The 23,094-nt window shown below is 37.0% G+C and overlaps 1 protein-coding gene across 1 annotated transcript in view; it reads left to right on the forward strand.

Moving 5' to 3' along the window:
• Nucleotides 1-23,094, forward strand: part of LOC141494037 (uncharacterized) — a 107,961-nt gene that overhangs the window by 66,488 nt on the left and 18,379 nt on the right. Inside the window, exons 2-3 of the mRNA XM_074195216.1 lie at nt 13,867-14,063; nt 14,372-14,416. Coding sequence (XP_074051317.1) covers nt 14,018-14,063; nt 14,372-14,416 — 91 coding nt within the window. The 5' untranslated portion in view covers nt 13,867-14,017. The remainder of the gene's footprint in view (nt 1-13,866; nt 14,064-14,371; nt 14,417-23,094) is intronic.

Raw genomic sequence — 23,094 nt, forward strand, 5'->3', positions numbered from 1 at the left:
TGTACAAACAAGTCCATTGTATTAAAATAGGGAAGTTGACTGGGGAAAATATTCATGATAAGTTTTTCTACTAAAAATTTATTTCCATGATAAAGGGTGGAAATGACTCAAATTTATAAAAGAAAAATTTTCCCAGTAGATATATGGAATATGAATAATTTTCAAGGAGAAAAAAATCTAGGCTATCCACAATCATATAAAAAAAGTATTAAATCAGCACTGAAATTCCACCTCACATCTATCAGACTGGCAAAGAAGACAAAAGAGAAAATGACAAATATGAGAAGGGTCATAGAAAAACCCTAGTAAATAGTTAATGGAACTATGAAATAATTCAACTATTGTGAGAAGCAATTAGGAAACATGCCTAGAAAGTACTGAATTGTGTATATCCTTTGATCCCAGCTTTAGGGGAAAAGACTTACGATGTTCAAAAATATTTATAGTGGCTCCTTTAATTCTAACCAAAAATTAGAAATTAAAGAAAATCACTAAATGAGCTGTGGTATATGAATGTAATTGAATATTATTAAGCCATAAGAAATTATGAAATGGGAAATTTCAGAGAAAACCAGGAAGACCTTTATGATAATGAAGTGAGCAGGACAGGATAACAATTTATACAATGATAATATTATAAAGCACAACAACTTTGAAAGACTAAAGGCTGATGACAAACTGAAAGTCTAAAAGAATGAAGTTAAAACATATCTCTTACGTCCTGACAGAGAGGTGGTGAACTTAACATGAAAACAAAAAGACATTTTTTGGGCATGGCTAATAAAAGGATTTGTTTTCGAAGACTATATAGATATGTATTAAAAGAGTAATTTTTAAAATTTGTTCACTGAAGAGGCTTACAGTAGAGGCATCATTGACAGGGACAGATTATTTTTTTAAAAAATCACCTAAAATTTAAACTAAAATCTCACAATGTTAAAAAAAATTATGGTAAAAATGAAGAGATTGGAGAAATGATATCTATGGTCCCTTTCAACTCTTTATCAAAATCTTTTCTTATATAAGTATTTTATTTGTTTTTCCAATCACATACAGTGGTAATTTCTACCAATTTTTTTGCAATGTTTTTAGTTTTATGATTTTTCTCCCTCCCTCCCTTTCCACCCCCCCAACAGAAGGCAATCTGATATAGGATTTACATTTTCAACCATGATAAGCATAGATTGAAACTGAATGTGTTGTGAGAGAAGAATCAGATCCAAAAGGAAGAAAACAAAAGAGAAAACAAAATTGCATTAATACATTCAACTTTTTAAGATTAAAGATAATAAGCTTTGATCTTCTTTTAAACTCCATAATTCTTTCTCTGGATACAGATGGTATTCTCCATCACAAATCCCCTAAAACTGTCCCAGATTATTGCACTGATGGAATGAACAAGTACATCATGGTTGATCAATCACCCATGTTATTCTTAGAACATGTGTATAATGTTCTTCTGTTTCTGCTTATCCCACTTAGTATAAATTCATTCACGTCTTTCTAAGCTTTTCTGAAATTCTGTTGCTCATGATTTCTTAAAGAATGATAGTGTTCCATCACATACATATACCACAATTTGTTCAACTATTCCCCAATCGATAGATATCCCTTCAATTTCCAATTCTTTGTTACTACAAAAAGAGAGTTGCTATGAATGTTTTTTACGTGTAGAATTTTTTACTCTTTTTTCATGAGCTCTTCAAGATACAGACCCAGTAGTGGTATTGCAGGATCAAAGAGTAAGCATATTTTTATTACCCTTTGAGTATAAATCCAAATGTCTCTCCAGAAAGGTTGGATCACTTCACAGCTCCACTAACAATGCATCAGTATCCCAGATTTCTCACATCCCTTCCAACACTGATCATTATTCTTTCTGGTCATATTGGCCAATCTAAGAAGTGTGAGGTACCTCAGTGATGCTTTAATTTGCACTTCTTAATCAATAATGATTTAGAGCAATTTTTCATAGGACTATAGATAGCTTTGATTCAACTCTTTATCACTGTAAATCTGCTCTAGATCTCAAAGTTCTTTTCTGTAAAACAAAAGGGCAGAACTATGCGACCCCTGAGCAATCTGTTTGTGATCCAATGACCACTTTGCACCTCAGTTTTTCTCTTCTATAAAATAAAGGAGTACTGCTAGATGACCTTTAAAGATCATCTCCTTCCAACTGTCAATCAATAAATGAAAGGAACTGAGATCCTGACTTGGAAAAGTTTTGTAAAAGATCCCCCTAAAACCTTGCTATAGCATTTTGACATCCTTCAGTTCTCTGATCAGAGTAAACCTAACTCCATTGACCTTTCCCTGAGACTCCAATCTTTGAAAGTTAGTATCATTCTGTGTTGCCTTACCCTACACCCTATCCCAAGCAATGATATCTTGCCGGCTGTGGTGTGCATTAGTCTGGTGATTAATCCAGTTCACATTATCCAGATGGGGTGTAGCCTCCCAGGGTAACTGTATCTGCTCCATTGTATTGTTCTGCAACCTCCTTCTAATGCATTCAGGTGTCTTGTAAGGAGATAGCAAAGTTGTTTACTTGTTTCTTTTCTTTTTCAATAGGAAAATATTGCAAGAAGATTGTCACCAATCTAACTGTTCAAAAAGTTGTATAACAAAATAAATGCCAGTGTACTTGGACTCCCAAAGATCATGGCTTTGGTTTCAAATGATGTGACTTTTACCTCAAATAATCTTCCATTTGCTTCCATGGATGTTGCATTAGAAGTCAATATACCAGATAATAATGTCAAGTCAAATCACTGCAGGATAAACCATTAAAAATAATTAGAAGGGGGTGGCTAGGTGGCGTAGTGGATAAAGCACCAGCCTTGGAGTCAGGAGTACCTGGGTTCAAATCCGGTCTCAGATACTTAATAATTACCTAGCTGTGTGGCCTTGGACAAGCCACTTAACCCCATTTGCCTTGCAAAAAAAAGTAAAAAAATAATAATTAGAAGGACTTGTGATTGCTCTCCAAAAATATTCATTTGCATGCTTCAAATATTACTGCAGTGTTGGATGAGGGGGAGGGGCTTCTGAGTCATCTATTACTTATGGATGAGTTGAATGTTCAATAAATGTAACTGAAGTATTAATTAGCTAAAGCCCTGTGTTAACGAGAATGAAAGAAAAGAAACCAAATATCTCATTAAAAGTTAAAAGGCATGTTGTTTTCACTGCTGGGATCTAGTTACACTTTCCTCAAACTAAACTGTTTTTACTTAAAAACTGTGAGCCTGTGAAATGTCAATCAAAAGGCTTAATGTAACAAACATGCTATTAGTCAATGTAATGTAGTGAGGTCAACCCGAGTGATGCAAGCTGGCAGGGAAGCCAGATAAGGAATAAGGGGAGAAGAGAAAGACCCTCTCCTAGACTTATCCCCAAAGACTTAGGTGCCATATTTGAGTTCACACTTCATAATAATAGATCTATAAATATGCTATGAATTTATGGGAGATTGGACAGCCAAATGAGCAAAGATTATGCTTCTACCCTGTAATTTAAGAAACATTCCATGCTCACATCTAGTTGCTGAGAATATAATTCATTTAGCCCTCATGGGGTGGCTAGGTGGCACAGTGGATAGAGCACCAGCCCTGGAGTCGGGAGTACCTGAGTTCAAATTTGTCCTCAGACACTTACTAATTACCTAGCCGTGTGGCCTTGGGTAAGCCACTTAACCCCATTTGCCTTGCAAAAACCTAAAAAAATTTTAAAAAATTTAGTCCTCACCCTCAAACACCATATATATTTTACATCCTTCTCAGGACTGTGTGAGATTCTTTGTTGCCATATGTGTATAACTTTTAAAGGCAACAAAACACACACCCCTGCTCAAAATCTATCCTCCATAGTGTTTTGCACTCTTACTTGTAAAGTCATCCCTTTGGGTTAAAAAACACTGTTTCTAGAAGGACCCAATCAGATATGTTTTATAAGTAGAAAGCAAGATGCTGAAAGAGTTGTGGGGAAGATCAGCTGAAATGTGGGAGCCAGAAAAGTGACCAACCAAATGGCTTCTTTCAGTCAATTTGATCAAAAATATCATGGGAATGGCTTAAAGAACAGTTTGATTAGTTAATTCATTTGAATTAAACCATTTGAGGGAGAATAGATGATATCCTAGATAGTTAAAGCCTTTTGTGCCATTATCATCTTCCTTAACTTCTTTTAGCATCCCATAGTCAACCTTTATTCTCCTATTAGATGCCCCCCTCCTGATTTGGCTTCAGAGATGGTGTTTTTTCCTGGTTCATATCCAAGTGCTATAGTGGCTCATTCTATAACTTCTCTAACTCTTTATCCTCTGTATCTCTATGTGTATCTTTGTGTTATCACTGCTGCTAATCAAAGAAAAGGATTTTAAAAGAGATCATAGAAGTGAATAACTCACTTTAAAAAGTTGTTACTTAAACTGGGATTTGGATTTTTGGAGCACAGCTGAAAATTTAAGAGGGATAGATTCCTGGACATAGATTGGAGGAAAGGAAAGAGAAAGGAATTAGCACTTATAAAAAAAAACTACTCTGAGCCAAATATTGTACTAATGACTTTACAAATAATATTTCATTTGATCCTCACAAAAATCCTGAGAAGTAGAGTGTTATTATCCCTATTTTAAATTGAGGAAACTGAGGCTAACAGAAATTTACTAGTTTCACACAGAAAGGGAGTACCTGAGACAAAAATTTGAATTCAGGTCTTCCTGACTCCGAGTCTAGCATGTATCCACTGCACTACCCAGATGCCACCTACCTAATAAGGGATGATAGAATAGATTTACTTGGAGTCTTGAAAATCTATTCAACTGTCCTGAAACTAAAAAGGAAGGGGAAAAGGGGAAAATACTCATGTATATTCACCAAGCTAATTATAATAGAGAGGATACTTAAATATAAAATAAGGAATAGTGGCAGAAATTCTCAAAGTTCAAAAGGACAAAAAATTGAGAAAGGAATGAGTAATCAAGCTCATGTCCTCAAAGGTCTATACACATCCACAAATTTTGGTTATTAGGAAAAATGAATTAGAAATATTAATTCAAGGAAGCAAATATGACATGATAGTTATGGCTGAAAATTGGTGAAAAATGAGCCCAAACAATTTTAAGGGATCTGTGATGGAGAATACCATCTGTATCTAGAGAAGGAACTGTGGAGTTTAAACAAAGACTAAAGATTATTATCTCCAATTTTTAAAAGTTATCATATGTATTATGTAATTTTGCTAACTAATATTCTCTTTCTTCCTTTTGAATCTGTTTTTTCTCTCAACACATTCAGTTTTGATCTATGCATATCATGTAAGCAAATGTAAAGACTATATCAGACTGTTTTCTCGAGAGGGAGGAAGGGAGGGACAAAGGGAGAAAAAATTACAAAATTCAAAACCTTGCAAAAAATGATTGGTAGAAACTACCATTGTATGCAATTGGAAAACAAATAAAATATTTATAAATTTTAAAAATGAGAAGATGAGAAGGATTGCTTTGTTTTTTCTCTTTTTGTTCCCAATGACTGTAATCATGCTTTTGTATATTTTTTGGTTCAAATTTCTTTTTTCAATGAAATTCCATCTACCAATTTTGTTGAGATGAACATGACTCTTGAGATTGTCAGATCCAAAAAAATCAATATAGATATGGGAGAGGGATAGTTTTAAGAGAGAAGAGTCGGGTAATATTGTTCATTAGAAAATATGCTGATTTGAAGAAATACAAGAAAGAAGATGAGAAAAACACATAGAAGAAAATTTAGATGAAGACCAGAGAGACAGAAACAGAAGCCAATGTTATTATTACAGTGCGTTGAAGAGGAAGCAGGGTAGGAGTCCTAGGAGAAGACCATGAAACTGCACAGAGACTTTCTTTGATGATCAGAGGGGATTTCAATTAGCCAGACTTCTGTAGATTTACATTCAAAGTAGAAAAACCAATCATTTTTAATCAAATTTTCATTTGATTTAATTCAAAAATTTTATTTTAATCAAATTTGATCAAAATTTGATGAAAATTTCATCCTTTCATAGGTAGGGGGAACCAAACAAGCAACTACTATTCATACAAGATTCTCACCAATGAGAAATGGGTTGACAGTGTGGGAATCAAGGGACCCTTGTAGGGAACTGACAAAACCCATTTCAGAATTTGTCATGGAGATGAAAATCAGGCATAGTCAGACATGATTCCTATATTTCAAAAGAACAGACTTAAAAGTTCTTAGAGAAAGACAAAGTAAAATCAAATACTGTGGTCTAAAATTCCATTGAAAAATTTAGCCCAGAAGTGACAGGAAGTTCTTAGGAATTTTCATTAGTCAATAGAGAATAAAATAGTTATAAAAACTCCCAATATCCCTAATGAATATAGATGCAAAGTTGTTAAACAAAATATTAGCAAAGAAACTATAGTACAACATGAAAAAGATTATACACTATGACTAGGTTGGACTTTTATACCAAAGCCATGAGGTTATTTCAATTTTAGGAAAATTATACATATAATAGACTATATTTATAACATAAATAATGAAATGCTCAAGGCAAACAAAAAAGATATCAATGAGAAAGAAAATGAAGAATTGCTTGAAGAAGTTAACATAAAAGCACTGAGAATTCATTGTCCAACTTAGATTTTTCAGAAACATAGAAATATATAAACAAGAATAGGTAGTGATGCATGAATACAAAAGTGTGTCACAACCCTATAGGAGGAAGAAAACATGGACCAGGGGAGAGAACTGGTTCTAAAGTTAGAAGAGCGGGGTTCATAGCCTACCTCTGATACTTACTTCACTGTGATCTTGAACAAACTAATTACTCTCCCTGTGTCTCAGTTTCCTCAACTGTAAAATGGAAGGATTGCACTAGATAATCTCTGAAGTCCATTGTAGTTCTAGATCTGGAGGAGAGGAGAGAAGAGGAAAGGAGAAGGGAGAGAGATGAAAAGAAGAAATTAAAAGCTGGAGCAAGACTACCACTCAAGTTATTGGCATAGTTGATTCTTGAGAAAAGACATAATTAATGAATTTATTTTTCTTTTGTTTTCTCTGCTGAAGAGAATTCTTGCTCTTCCTGGAAAGGATAATTTGAAATCAAAGATGATTAGGGTTAAAGAATATCTGACTTTCCTTGATGATTTCAAGCCACCAAAATCCAGATGAATTGTACTGCTATGTGTTGCCTTGATTCTCAAAAAACGGAGGGGGAAGAGCCTGGAGGCTGCAAACAAAAGACCTGTGGGTTTGATTTCAACCTTTGGTAAAATTCTAGAATGCATTTAAGCATAGTTAGTGAACATCTAAAAAGATAATCAGTGATCACAAAGTATCACCACAACTTTATCAAGAGTGGTGCTATGGTCAGACTAACTTTATTTCCTTTTTTGACAGGTTAATGAAAATAGATGATGCTATTAGCAATATCTACCTGGACTTAAACAAGGCATTTAACAAAGTATCTCATGATACTTCAATAGAGATATATAAAGTCTACATGATAGTATAATTTGATAGATTAGGGAAATGATTTCAAGGACAGAAGAAGAAGAATAGGCATTATTGATTTGAGATACATTTGGAAGGTCTTTGATAGAGTGCTCCAGTGATTTGTGTTTTGCCCTGGGCTATTTATATTTTGCCATTATTATGGATGGAGGCACAGGCAGTATGCTTTTAAAGTGGATGGATCAAGTATCCTGGCCCAGACCAAACTAATAGACTAATAGAAGATTTGACTGAATGAAGTAAAATTAAGTTTAATAAGGATAAATCTAAATTCTTGCCTTTGGGTTCCAAAAATCAACTTCATAAAGCCAGAGGGGAAAGAAATGACTAGAAAGCCAGTCATCTCAAAAATATCTGATGGGGAGAGGAGTTCCATCAACTACAAACTCAATGAGTTAACAGTGTAATATAACTGTATTCCAACCCCCCAAATATTCATTGTAATTTGATCTTAAGTCAAGAGAAACCCTATCAGGTTTGAAGGAATGATAATTCTAAGACACTTTGCTTGGATGAGCTCATTTCTAAGGTACTGTGTTCAGTTCTGGGTGCTCCATTTTAAGGATGTTGATAATCTAGGGAGCTCATAGAGTAAAGTAGTCAAGAAGGTGATCATCATAGCATATGATGATCAAAGGAAGCATTTGGAGAAGAGAAATGTGAAGGGATATGGACATAAAACTGTCTATAAACATCTGAAGGACTTGTTTGTAAAAGGGGGGGGTATTTTATTTAGCTCCAGAGGGCAGGAAAAGGAGCAGGCAGAAGAAAACACAAAGAGATACATTTAGATTTGAGTGTGGGAAAAAAAATGTAATGATTAGAGAAGTCCAAAAAAACCCCCACAAACTAATGGGTATGTTTTCTCTCACTGGAATTTTTCAAGCAAATTCCATATCATTTTTTCAGGAATGCTACAGAGGAGATTCTTGTCCAGGTGCAAATCGAGCTAGATAGCATCTAAGGTCTCTTGAAACGTTACTTACGTTGTTTCAGTTATCTTTGATGACAATTTATTCCCCTACTAGAATATTATGGTCCATAAGCACAGTTACCTGTCTTATCTATCTATCTATCTATCTACACGTATATATATATATATATATAATATATATCTTAATGTACACAATATACTTGCTCTTTAGTGTATATTATCTGTACTTTGTAAACAAATGTTGGATTTGAAGCCCTAGAAAGAGCCTCTGGTCTAGTTATCTTTTTTATTCTCAAGATACAACATTGATAAAGATGACAATCTGACCAGAAAATGGAAGAAGATTATAAAAGCCCAAGGGCAATCTTTTCAGGAAATATGTGCTTTGTTAAATGGAGGGCTTTTTAAAAGTGTCATCATGATCGTAGCTTATTTTCCAATTTAACCACTGTGCCCAGGGCCCTCTTCTTCTTGCATGTGGTCTGGGTGTGATACATTCTATCTGTGGAACTCCAGTGCAAAAAGCATTCTTAAAGAGAGAGAGAGAGAGAGAGAGAGAGAGAGAGAGAGAGAGAGAGAGAGAGAGAGAGAAACTTCTGCCTAGCCTTGTGAGCTGTCCATTCATCTAGTACTGAAAATTAGCTCTAGTTAATGAGGCTCTAAAGGCAACCAGCATGAACCTAAGGAAACATAAGACACTGAGACTTTAAGAAATCTAATCTACTCTCCATTCTAGTTCCTTTATGTTTCATTTTCTCTGCTTCCAAAGCAATAACCAAAGTAGAGGAACTACGTTTCTAATACCTTTGACATTCTTGGTCTCTATTTTCAGCTAAAATGAATCTTATCAAAGGAACCATTGTTTGATAAGGACCTGACCTAATGGAGGAAGAGTTCTATCCCAGACTTAAACAGTCTAATGAGAACAAGATGGATGAACTATTCTAAAATATGAATTAACAGGAAAGGGACCCCAGGTGCTAGTGGTGGAACATGAAGCTGTGTCCTGTGTCTCTGAATGAGATCCTTCTTCTGTATCTATTTCCCATCCTCTCCCTATCCTTGAGTCTCATCTTTCCACCTCCCTTAGATAGAAAGATGGAGAGAATGGATGCTTTACTGGCCTATTCTTATCCCTAATAATTTAATGCCTAATCATCTTTGGTTTCAATTAGCCATTTCCCCCTCTGTCTTTTCCAAGAAGAATGTCTTCTCTTTAACATAGAAAACCAAAATAAAATAAGTTGATAATCTATGCCTTCTCTCAAGCATCAGCTATCAGGGTATTAAGCCCTCCAACCTGGAAGTGTCACTCCTAGAACCAAGAAAGTTAGCACCAAGTAGTCAACATCAAGGAAACAGGGTTTGGAAGGAGAGCCCAAAAACTTGGTCAAATTGATGGAAACACCCAGATCCAAAGAACTGAGAAAAGTAAGAAAATATTTGAAAGGGCTGAAATTTGAGCCAGGGAGACAATACCAAAGAAGATACTGATATTTAAAAAGTGGCATGGAAATGATGTCTCATGTGGATCAACCTGTGACCCTATGGTTTCAGACATGTTATTGAAGCTTAAAGTAATCACTGACCCTGGCAGGAGTCTGCCAAGCTTTCCCCTGACTCAGTCACTCCTGCTGAGCTTCCATCTCCTACACCTAAAGCCCTCTGCTGTCATATGTTTATTGTGTTCTACTCTCCTAACATTTGAAGAATGTGTTTCCTGAGTTTTCTTACCATAATTCTGACCTCCTGAATAGGCGTAACACAAAGTACCAAATAAGTGTGAAAAATAAAATCAGTACCCCAGCATCAGAGACTCCCTTTCCTCCATAACAAGTACCTTTATAAGCCTTCCATGCCAGTCTTACCAAGAAATGTGCTGGTTCTGATCTCAGAAACCATACTTCTTGACACAGTTCATGGTAATGAGCAGAGAAAAGAATAACATGATGGCCTGAAGTGCCATCTCCCTTTTCCTTCTCTAGAATGATTAGAATCTGTCCTGTCAAATTCTATACCCCAGGAATGCAGAGGGGAAGAGAAGTGATGATAAGTTCACAGTCAGATAACCCTCAAAAAATCAGTCTGACTGTGAGCAAATGAACATTAAAATCAAGAATACTACCTACATCCCTGGGACTGGAATTCTTTAAGCCCCACATTTACAATACAATACAAGTCAATCAAATGCAACAAGAGTTTATTAAGTATGTAACATGTATGAGGCACTATGCTAGATACTAGGGGTAGAAAGACAAAAATGAAATTACTCCTGTCCTGAAGGAGTCTATATTCATCTGGAAATCATAATCATCATCATTATCATTCTTATCAAAACCAGCACCACTATCACTGTTATAATCAAGCATTTTCAGATTCACAAAGAACTTTAAGTATGTTATCACATTTAATCCTCACAACAATGCTGGGAAGCAGGTATTATTATTATCCCCATTTTAGAGATGAAGAAACTGAGGCACAGAAAGGTTAAGTGACTTGTCCAAAGTCACACAGTTATCTGAAAGGGGTAAATATGTGATGGGTCAGTGAAACTGTAATGAACTGGTAGAGATCTGTTTGATTTTTTACCTGTTTGTAAGACTGGTCCACCTTGGAACTAAGTTCCAAAGAAATGGCCCTTAGGATTATCAGACTCTATCTTAACTTGATTAGATGCCAATTAAGTCTAAGATCTTGTGACTTCAACAATAAAGTATGTGATGCTCCTCTTGTGTACAGAGCATTGTTTAAAGCTTGGAAGAGATTCAAATTTAGATTGGATTTGTTATTGATATTACTGCTCAGTTGTTTCAGTCATATCTGACTCTTTGTGACCACTTGGGATTTTCTTGGCAAAGACACTGGCGTGGTTTTCCTTCTCCATCTTATTTTCAGATGAAGCAATTGAGGCAAACAGAGATTAATGACTTTCCCAGGGTCCAACAGTTAGTATCTGAGATTGGATTTTAACTCAGGTCTTCCTGACTGCATCCATTGCACCACCTAGCGGTCACTTAAAGTCTGATAGGGAGATAAAATAAATAGCAATAATATTAGATGAGATTTAAATGCTTTAAAATTTTTTTTCACTTATTTCAGGCCATGGGCTTAGGTGACTTGGCCAAGGTCACACAGCTAGGCAATTATTAAGTGTTTTAGACCAGATTTGAACTTGGGTCCTCCTGACTCCAGGGCTGGTGCTCTATCACCCTGTACTACCTAGCTGCCGCTGATTTAAATGCTTTTAAAGCATTTTACCTGGACTATTCCTTTGGGGCCTCACATCAGTAGAGGGTAATACAGATCTTATTATCTCTAATTTACAAATGAGTAAACTGAGGCTGGGAAAAGTTAAATGATTTTCTAAAGGTGATACAGATAGTCAATATTACAGCTACATTATATCCTCCCCATGCTTCCTCCCTATTACATCTTCTTACAAAGATAACTTGGCACAGGGCCACCTCCTCTCTTTCCTCCTTCCATGGATACTAGTATTTCATATAACCTACATTCTTAATCATTTACATGTCTTCTCCCTCATCAGAATATAAGCTCCTTAAGGAACTGTTTTTGTTTTTCTTTGTGTATTCAACATTTATTTCATTATATGATTGCTCATATACACATACATGCATGAATAGACAACATTAAAAACTATTAGGTATCTTAGAAGATATCTAAATTACCTCATTTTACAGATGAGGAAACTGAGAACAGAGAGGTGAAGTGACTTGCCCTAAGTCATAAAGCTAATAAAGGATAAAGCTGGGATTTGAACCTAGGTCCTCTCATTCCAAATCTACTTTCTTTCCATTTCACAATGTCTTCTTATTTATTGTAGATATAGGTTGTATTTACTTTCATCATACATTCATACATGTATATATACATATGTGTATATATATATATATATATATATATATATATATACACACAGCTGTTGTTTCCCTTAGCATAATTTTTGTTCCTGGAGGATAGGGATCATTCTCATTTTTGTCTTTGTATTCCTAATAATAGCTGCCACATTGTTCAGTAATTCCAGTCATGTCTGACTCTTCATGACCCAATTTGGGGTTTTCTTGGCAAAGTTAGTGGAGAGGTTTGTTAGTTACTTCTCCAACTCATTTTTCAGTTGAGAAAACTGAGGCAAACAAGTTGAAGTGACTTATCCAGGATCACATACCTAATAAGGATCTGAGACCAGATTTGAACTCTTCAAAATGAGTCTTTCTGATTCCAAATCCAGTACTCCAAGCAACCCTAGTAATTTGAGAGAAAGACAGACAGAGACATGGAGAGATAAAGATTATGTATATGTGTGCATGTGTATATAAACATCTGTATGTTTATATATGCACACATGTATGTAATAACTGTCTAAAAATATTTATTGAACTATAGTACAAAATAAAGCATAATACATTAGAAAGACAATTAACTTTGCTGCAGTTACCTCATCTTAGAGTTCAGAAGATCTGAATCTTATCACAGACTTAGAGCTGGAAGGAACCTTGACATGATATTACTCAATGTTCTTTTTCGATGATATGGAAAGGGTTATTTGGATAGCTTGGCACCAAAGGTATGATCAGAGGGACAAAGGGGCCAGAGAAAATGAGCGTTTAGGCTTTTCAAATGTTCAGGGATTTGTTTCTAGTTTCAAGTGCTCTCTGAAATTAAGTTCAAGCCCAAGTCAAATTTGCTTCAGAGCTCTAGGTAGCAGAAGAATACACAAGAGATTTGAGAATACATAAGGAATGTCCTTAATGAAGATGTCCAGGCCCAGCTTTAGCCTGAGATATTCAACATGAGTTACACAGTAGTCATGTAAGATATTTATTATTAGGTACCAGCCCTGAGAAACAGTCACCCTGGGCAATGGCTCATCCACAAGAGCCAGACTGATCAAGCCTCTAGATTTCCTGGATGGGTCCTCCATCTAGACCACAGGATTAACAGCCAAATGGGCAATCAAATGCCAGACACCTGGAGGAAGGGGGCCATCCACAAAACCCAAGGTATCACGGGGTTGGAAGAAATTATAAAGCATCCAACAACTTCCCCAAGTGATTTGGAAAGGTGTCCTTAAAGGGGCAAGTAAGCTTAATGTTTCAGGTCCACACTGGATATTCATCTAAAAAGGCTTGCCATCCTGAGCACCTCTACCTGAATTTCATGAAAGCAGTAGCAGCCCATGAGAGATAACTCCATACAGTGTCTGTTGTCTGGGGCCCTGCTTCATGTTTAAATAATGCCCTGTAACCTAAGGCGGGCCAGAGCTTGGCACCAAGGAAACAGGAGCAGAAAAGTGTGCAGACTGGATTGATAGATATTCAGCATGTATTTTCCCATGTCTCTTTTCCCCTCTCCCTTCTTCCCTTTGCCCTGTTCCCTGCCTTTGGTTCTTAGTCCCCAACTGCACCCTGGAAAGACTTTGAAGAAACTAACCAGTGCCAAAAAAACCAACACAACATTTTTGAAAATGGAACAGTGATGTGTACTACTGTTTGCAACAGAGTGTGTTAAGGAATAAGACGACTCCAGAGGAAACAATTTGATCATGACACAGAAAAAGAAAAACCAATTAGAGGTCCTTGTGGAAGAAGGTGGGTTATTGAATTTGGAATCTTGGGGGGGGGGGGTCCTCTCTGTCAATATTACTTATTAACAAATAGGGCTTTGGGAGGTTACTTATTATTTTGGGTAAAAGCAACCTTTTTGCAACTATTCTCTAAAGTGTGAAAACATCCAGAATCTAGGGAACAAGATTCAAAGGCATCATCAGAGGCCAGGAGTCTAGCTTCTAGGGGCAGTCGATTTTCAGAATCCTGTGGAATTCTGAAATAATATAAGGAGGAAGGAAAGAATCAAAAAGGGAAAGCCTTTCATCCCATATTTCTTTGTTTTCATGCAGTGAATATCACCATGCAAGGACCTGTGAAGAACTCACTCAGTGGAGGTAAAGGGGGAAATTGCATGACCTGGGATATATACCCTTGTGAAAATCACTTGTCTGTCTTGTGTATCTGAATATTAATGGAACTGATTGGTGTGATGGCTGTGCTGAATTCCTCCCTTATAAATTGGTCTCCAAATTTTTCTTATGCTTTGGGGAAGGGCACCTGTGAAAAGCAAGATGGAGTGAATAGATGGAGAACTGAACTTAGAGACAAGAAACCCCAAATTCAAACCCTGCCTCAAATATTTACCAGCCATTTGGCCAGTCCTTTCCCATCCTTTATTTCTTCATTGTTGAATAAAGAGATTTGGCTTGTGATCTCAGAGACCCCTTCCTTCTTCCAGCTCAAAGGCTCCAAATCTTTTGATCCTATGAATTGAATTTCTGACTCACCTGAGTTCTAGACCAGGAGATTAAGTTCTTGCATAAGTAGTAGTGTGACCTTGGAAGACATCATTTAACCTCTCTGTGCCTCAGTTTCCTCATCTGTAAAATGAAGGGGTTCTATTAAGCGATCTCTGAAGTACTTTACAACTGATATTCTATAAAATTTACATTAGATCCTAATAACTGACAAATATATCACATTTTAAAGTTTTCAAACTATTTGACAGATACCATCTCATTTGAGCCTCACAATAATCTCACTTAAATATTAAAATCTGAGGTTAAGAGATCTGAAATGATTTGCTCAAAGTCACATAGTATGTGTCAGAAGAAAGATTTGAATTTGAGACGTTCTGATTCCATCTAGTACTTTCCACTATGACAAACTATCTCTCCAAAGGAAATATTCTGGAGAGTCTTGTTCTTGGTAGTTAAGATTACTTCACCCTTGTCCACATGTGAATATTTCTAACTCCAGAATTAGAAGATTCACAACCTAGGTTTTTGACATCTTAATGGAGTTTTGCTGTGTATTTTTTGATTGGCTTCCCAATAGCAAGATTACTAGATATAAGGGTTCCTTTCTCATAACCCCAAAAGGAATCTAGGGGAAAGGAATATATCAAATGAAGATCAAAGGAACCAAAGTTATTTATCACAAGGAAGAGAATACAGTGCTTGGGAGGAGAAATAGTAATTGGCATCAAATATTTGGCAAGTTGTGGAGAAACGTTTATTGGACTTGGTCCATGCAGAACTGGTGACTAAGAATAGAAGAATTCATTGTCCCAGGCAGCATTTTAGGAAATAATCCATGGGGGCAGCTGGGTGGCACAGTGGATAGAGAGCACCTGCCCTGGAGTCAGGAGGACCTGAGTTCAAATTCAGCCTCAGACACTTAATGATTGCCTAGCTGTGTGACCTTGGGCAAGTCACTTAGCCCCATTGCCTTGTAAAAAAATAATCTATGGGTCAGTTGCAGATCAACTTTGGCAGGAGGAATCTCTTCATGCTCTCTGCTATAGTAATTAAATTACTGGGCTAAACAACAAAAAAATAAAATCCACAGAAACCCAAAATTCCACAACTGCCCTGGCCCATAGGAAATGCTTAATATTGTTGATTTGATTTGCTTAGAATTTGAAAAGAAATGCAGATTCAGTGTAAGAAACAAACCTCCTAACAAAGAAAGTTGTTTAGAAGCAAAATGAAGTAACAGATATTAGCAAGAATTATTCAAGCAGACTACATGGCTTCCTACTTGTCAGAGAGGGTGTAGAAGGAACTTGTGTTAGAGATTAATTAATAGTATTAGCAAATAATGGTAATAGTAATAGCAAATTAATAGTATTAGCCTTGGAAGGGGTATCAAAAGTGATGTAGTCTAACCCCTTACTTTATTGATGAAGACACTGAGTCTTGTGGATTAAGAGATTTACTCAAGGTCATGCAAATAAATTACCATCAAAGGTAGCATTTGAATCCAGTTCCTTGACTCCAGAGGCAATGCTCTTTCCATAGTACCTTACCAGCTCTGAGATCCCAGAAAATCTTAAATTGCTCCAAAATTCATTTGTGCAATGCAAGTGACTGGTAAAAATATTCTGTCTGATCCTTGGTCAATGTATATCACCAGTGGAATGGAAAATTTGAGTTGAAGAGTCAGAATTTTAGAGCTAGGAGGTATTGTCAGACACTTTGTAAATGCTGAATTCTTTAATCTAATCCAACAACTCCTTTTACTGATGGATAAAATGAGGTCTAAAGAAGTTGTGAGCTGCCAAAGTTCACTCAGCTAGTAAAAGAGTTATAGAGAGACAGGAATTCTGGCCATTGGGTTGGTTCTCTTTCTACTATATTAGACAACAATAGGTTCCACAACATAGACAGAACACATGTAACCCAACCCTTCAATGCTGGGATATATAGCATTTAATTCAGTAATTTAATTAAGTAGTTTAATAAAGAAAGCATGGGATAGAGGATAGAAAGCAAACTTGGAAGCCAATAAGGTCTGGATTCAAGTCTCAGTCAGTACATAATTTATTTAACCTCTCCTGCAACTCTCTAAGTCTAGAAGCTTGTCTTTCATTTTGAAGAAGACCATGACATCAGGGAGGTGATTCCATGACAAGCATGTGAACTGGATTTGTGTGAGGGAGATGATGTGCTAAGTCACCAGGCTCACTTTCTCCAACAGAGTCATCTGGGTCCAGTGGCCAGATATGAATCAGGATGACTGGAGATGGCCCTGATTGTGAGACAATCAGGGTTAAGTGTCTAGACCAAGGTCTGAGGCTGGATTCAAACTCCCATCCTCCTGACTCCAAGGCCAGTGCTCTATCCACTATGCCATCTAGCTGACCAAGACTAGATGTAGCAGAAACACAGGTAGCAGAGGGAGTTAGTCACCCAGGAGTTCCCTATTTCAATAAAATTATAGACTCACTCCCTCTTCAAGGACAGGGCAGTAAAAAAAAAATAAAGCACGTCTTTCTTCATTATATTCCGTGGCATGGGAGTATTACATCTTTGCCACGGACATGGAAAGATTACTTGCTCCCTAATTCTTATAATTTTTTTTAGTTTTTTTTTTTTTTTGCAAGGCAAACGGGGTTAAGTGGCTTGCACAAGGCCACACAGCTAGGTAATTATTAAGTGTCTGAGACCGGATTTGAACCCAGGTACTCCTGACTCCAGGGCCGGTGCTTTATCCACTGCACCACCTAGCTGCCCCATTACTCCCTAATTCTGAAGCTTAAGTAAGGAGCTGATCTAGTCAGACTCATATCAATTTATTATCTATAGTAATTATATATTGTATATAATAATTATGTAAAAATATAATACCTATAAAAATTACTTACCTCTAAATTTCAGGGAACAACTCAAAGATCTTTCTACTAAGTTGTAGATTTAGGTTTTGACTGACTTGTGCGAGGAATCTCCACACCCCACATTAATATAGCCTTGACAAACCTGGGCTAGTTCAGTCTATTCTTATCATTACTCAGATTTCTCACTTTGCCTAGGCTTGTGATAATTGTAGACTATTTGAAACAAGAAGGGGGAAAAAAGAGCAGTGGGAACCTTTAAATCTCAAGCTTTCCAAAAAAAGATAGTTTTCGCAACCACAAATAGAGGTGTGATTTGGGGTGTTTTTGTTGTCATTGTTCTTGTTCTTGTTGTTACAGATTTCATTTTATTCCAAATATTGAAAACAATTGTTCTGACAAGTTGGAACAAATTTTCCACTTGTTTTCACATGCTGGAACTGCATCATGATTTTTTTTTTTATCTTCCCTGGTGTCTAATGATTGTCTTTGACATCCATTAAGAACCCACATCCTCACAAACCAAAAGAAAAGAAAAAAGAAAAAAAAGGCAGTGCAGCTAGAAATGTGGGTTTGAGGGTCAAGAGGACTTGGTTTTCTTTCCCAGCTCTGACATATACTAGTTAGTGACCCTGGGAAGATCAAGTGAATTCTCAGTACCTCAGGCAACTCTGAAACTAAGTCAGAGGACAGGTGACAATGGCATTGGTACAAGAATGTTTTTAAAGATGGGATTTCTCTATCTTGTCAGGAGAGACAGGAAAGAAGACTGTGAAAAATGGCAAAAGTACTTGAGAAGAGTAGAATCCTAGGAGACAGAAGTACATGTTATTATTATCCTTATTTACAGATGGGGAAACTGAGGCAAGCAGAGACTAAGGGATTTGCCTAGTTACATAGCTTGGAAGTGTCTGAGACTGGATTTGAACTCAGATCCTCCTGAAGTTTGAGAGCCATATCTGCACCTGCTCTACAACATTAAAAATCTTAGGGAGTTAGTTGTCGGGGTCACTGAGAGATGTCAGATAGTCAATGGGTTTCAAATTTTGATTCCTAAGCTCCTTTCTATCCCTACACCATGCTACCTCACCAGCTAAGAAATGAAACACAAATTCACACTAAGTGCAGTCATCTCTATTTTGTGATTTTCCTCCAACAATGCTCAGCAACTTTGGGAGAAGAGCAAAGAAAACTGGTGAAGGGGGTTATAGTCTCTCCTCAGGAGATGAAAATTTACAAGTCACTTCATCTCTGTGACTCAGTTTCCTCAACTCTAAATATGGATGATAATCCCACCTATCTTCCAGGGTTGTTGTAAGGATAAAGTGAAGTGATATTTGTAAAGTACTCGCCAAATTTTAAAGTATTACACAAATGCTAGTAATTTTTACTATTATTATTGACCTGGATGATCTCTGTGACTCCCCGCCCCCAACCTTGCACTATCAGATTCTGTGTTTCTGGGTGAACTTTGGAATAAAAGGATCTTGAAAATGGAAGGGACCTGATGAGTATTCTGCCCCCCACCCCATTCATCTCCCTTTCCCAAATTGCTACCACCACACCTGTTCTGGTGTCTCCCCTGGAGATCCCAGGTCCCTTTCTACTCATCTTTTGTCAGCTGTTCTTGATAAAACCAGGCCTGTTGGAACACTAGAAAAATGTCACACATCTCCAGAGCCATTCTTAATAATATAGGAGAAAAAAGAGTTAGAATGACTTAATCTATTTCTGCCTCTTTAATTCTCCATATGTGTTGCTGTGAACCTTGGTTTCTTTATCTACTGAATTGGAATAATAATAATATAAGGTGTCCCAAAGCCTCAGTGCAGCCTTAAGTTTTAGTAGTTCAAAAACCATCCTTATTTTGGGGATGCCTTTTAAATGTTGTAAGGAAAGCATTTTATAAAGTGCTGTATAAACGAGTTTCTATTCTTATCCTCACCATCATCAGCATCCCCTCAGTTCCTTAATGGAGCAGGAGATGGAACCTAGAGGAATTTCTAGGTCAAATATATCCGGAATGGGGAATGAACAGTAGGGATAATCATATTTCCAGCATTTGGCATAATTACTGACACACAGTGGGTCCTTAATCAATATTTATTGGATTAATTAAATTGAATTGGATAGGTTCGAGGGAAGGTCATTAGAAGGCAGAAGAAGACGGTGCTGATGGGACCAGATGGAGAATCTAGGACATAGGGAAAACAAACTGGAAGAAAGCAAAAGGGGGAAAAGGATAGAATGATATCATTGGTACAGGAAACTTCTAGAGAGAAAATTCTCTCTATCAGTGCTGATCAGCACATTTTTCTTCTTCAGCTTTTCATTTTAGACACTTTCCCAGGGCTCTGAGAGGGTAAGTGTGACAGTTAGTATGTATCAGAAGCAGATCATGAATCCAGGTCTCAAGGCTCTAGGGTCACCTACTACACCAGAAAGGTCAAACACGGACCTCTGAATACAACACACAATGGTCCTGAGTGCACCCAAACCGGACTAAATGCAATTAGGAAATAATGTACTAAATAAAAATACAATAAAATATCGATAATGTTAATTTGTGGCTGTCAAAATGTGTCCCCAAGGATCTTCATGCATATTATAACAATAGCAATAATGACTGTCATTTATTGAACTCTATTTGGTGAATGTGCTCAGTACTTTGCAATTATTATTTCATATGATCCTCACAAGAATCCTAGGAGTCAAAATTAAGTCCTATTATTACCTACATTTTACAGATGTGGAAGTTGAGGCAAACAGAGACTAAGTGACTTGCACAGTATCATAGTAGGAAGTGTCTCAGTCTGGATTTAAACTCAGGTCTTCTTGACTCCAAGCCCAGAACTCAATCCTCAGAGCCAGTTTAGTGATATTCATTTCTATTTGAGTTTGATTCTACCTTATATCATGCTGCCTTAAGGAATAAGAGCAAAACCAAATAAAAATGGAAGCGGTTCATAAATATCTTGGACATCAATTCCAATAGGTATATTTCCTTCACATACCTTACTTTGTCTTCTTGACATCTCCATTATCTCCCTCATCCCTGCCTCAACCCCCAGCTCCATTGAAGCCTGTGCTAATATTCGCAGGGGATTTTTCCTTCTTCATTTTTCCTTTCACTTGGGAGCATTGTTCTGCTATCAAAGTTACCCCAGGGTCAGAAGGATGAGGGAAAGGTTGAGATGCTTGTCTGTCTCAACAAATCAAACTACCATGATTTTCAAGGCATGATGCCTTCTTCACAGTAAAAGAAAGGTCTCACCATTCTCTAAGATCTTATGAAAACTAGGTTGGATTTTTATTTCAAAAGCCCAAGAGGGGAGTAATCCTATTGAGAGTCCTTTCTAGAATGTCATTAGAAAAATAGCAAATACATAGCTCAAAATTTCCTCTTTAGAATCATTGCTGAATGAACCACTTGATTATATTCTATTCCTCCTGCCTACGCTTTCTTAAAGATTACTTTTATTAAACAAACCTTCAAAATGGGTCAGGTCTCCTCCTATGCATTGATTTATTCTATTTACTTGCTAAATAGATGTAGCCAATAATTTTCTGAGGATGAAAGCCTGATTTCTTGCTGGTCCCCAATTACTACAACATGTTATTTCAATATTAACCTGTGATTTTTTTTGTTCTTTTTCCTTTACTTATGAATAAGGGGACAGAATCATAGATTTAGAGCTGAAAGGGACTTTAGAGCCCATCAAATCTGATCTTTTCATTTTACAGATGAGGAAACTGAGTCTCAGAGAATTGTAATCTGCCCAAGTCACAATGCCAGTTGAAAAACCAAGACTAAATTAGCCTGGAGAATTATTTAATTAGATGCTGAATGGGATGACAATATTATCCTTCCCTGCTTAAGGAGGGACTTTATTTGCTTTGGGAATAGTCAAGAACACATCCTAAGGCTAAAATGAGAAAAAAATTTAGGTATTAGACTAATCATATCATTGTGTAATATTATTGAATAAATGTATTCAATAAAAACAATGGGATCATGATACAGGGTAATGAATAGAAAGAAAACCGTCCTGAGTGTCCGGATTGTTGTTATTCACCTTTCATTTTTGAAGAAGACCAATGCCATCGCAAGGTGATGACTTGTATGCCAAGAAGCTAAAGGTTCAAGTCCTGACTCTGCTACAAACTGGTTGTGTGTCTCTGGACAAGGCACTTATAGTCTTTGTAGCTCATTACAGAGAGAGTGCCAGTCTGTGTCAGTAGAGAGAATTCTCTCACAAAGAGTTCCCTACACCAACAAAATCACAGGGCAAACAAAAATAATAATGACTGAGTAGCTAAGTGTGCAAATTGTTCATCTAGGCACCGTGGAAATTCAAAGATAAATCAGCTAAGTTAGGTTGGCACAATAGATGTCCAGCCCGGATTTGCAATCAGTGAACCTAGGCTTGAATTCTAGTTCTGCTATTGCAACTTGTGACCTTGGACAAGTCACTTAACTTTTTGTGATCCTCAGTTTCTCCATCTGTAAAGTGTGAAGGAGCTCAACAAGATAGCTCTCAAGTCCCTTCTCTCTCAGTGGTCTGAGAACTTGGAACTTGTCCTCTGAGGAATCATAAAGCAGGAGCCCAAGTGGGAAAGAATATTTACCACAGCTAGAGAATGCCTCCCTTCCTGTTTTAAGGCTTTCACAAATATCAGTATTACTTCCATAGTCATGGAAGTTTGAAAGGTACTTGATAATAGATAAGAACAACACTAAGAGCAGCAGCAGCAACAACCATTTGTATAGTCTTTAAAGGTTTGCAAAGCACTTTAAAAACATCTTATTTGATCCTCAAGATCAAATGAGGCAGTTGAGTCTGACAAAGGTTAAGTGACTTGTCCAGAGACACACAACTAGGTCTAATGGTAGATTTGAACTCAGATCCCAGTAGACTCCAAGTTCAGCATACTGGTCATTGTACCACCTAATTAGCCCAGTTGTAGGGGGAATCAAGTAAAGTCCCCTCAGTAAAAGCTGAGATTCAAAATTGGGTCCTCAGTGTCTTCCTCTGTAACATGGGAAATTGAACTAGATAATCTCTTTGTTCCCCTTCAACTCTAATGCTCTGTAAATCAAAGGGAGTACATAAGCTCATCATTCTGCACCCAGTGGTAGGTCAGAGAATCTGGCTCTAAGCCAGATCAAAGGGGAAGGAGCTCTTAGAACAATTGCCTTAGAGATAAGCTACCTTCTGTGTGTGTTTGGGGGGTGGGGTGGACAGGGGTGAAGAGAGAGTGACAGTGGATAGAACTCCATCCTCAAACACTTCCTAACTATGTGATGCTGAGAAAGTCACTTTAAGGGGCGGCTAGGTGGCATAGTGGATAAAGCGCCTGCCTTGAAGTCAGGAGTACCTGGGTTCAAATCCGGTCTCAGACACTTAATAATTACCTAGCTGTGTGGCCTTGGGCAAGCCACTTAACCCCATTTAC

This window comes from Macrotis lagotis, chromosome 7 (genome assembly GCF_037893015.1).
Source record: "Macrotis lagotis isolate mMagLag1 chromosome 7, bilby.v1.9.chrom.fasta, whole genome shotgun sequence".
Lineage (NCBI taxonomy): Eukaryota > Metazoa > Chordata > Mammalia > Peramelemorphia > Peramelidae > Macrotis > Macrotis lagotis.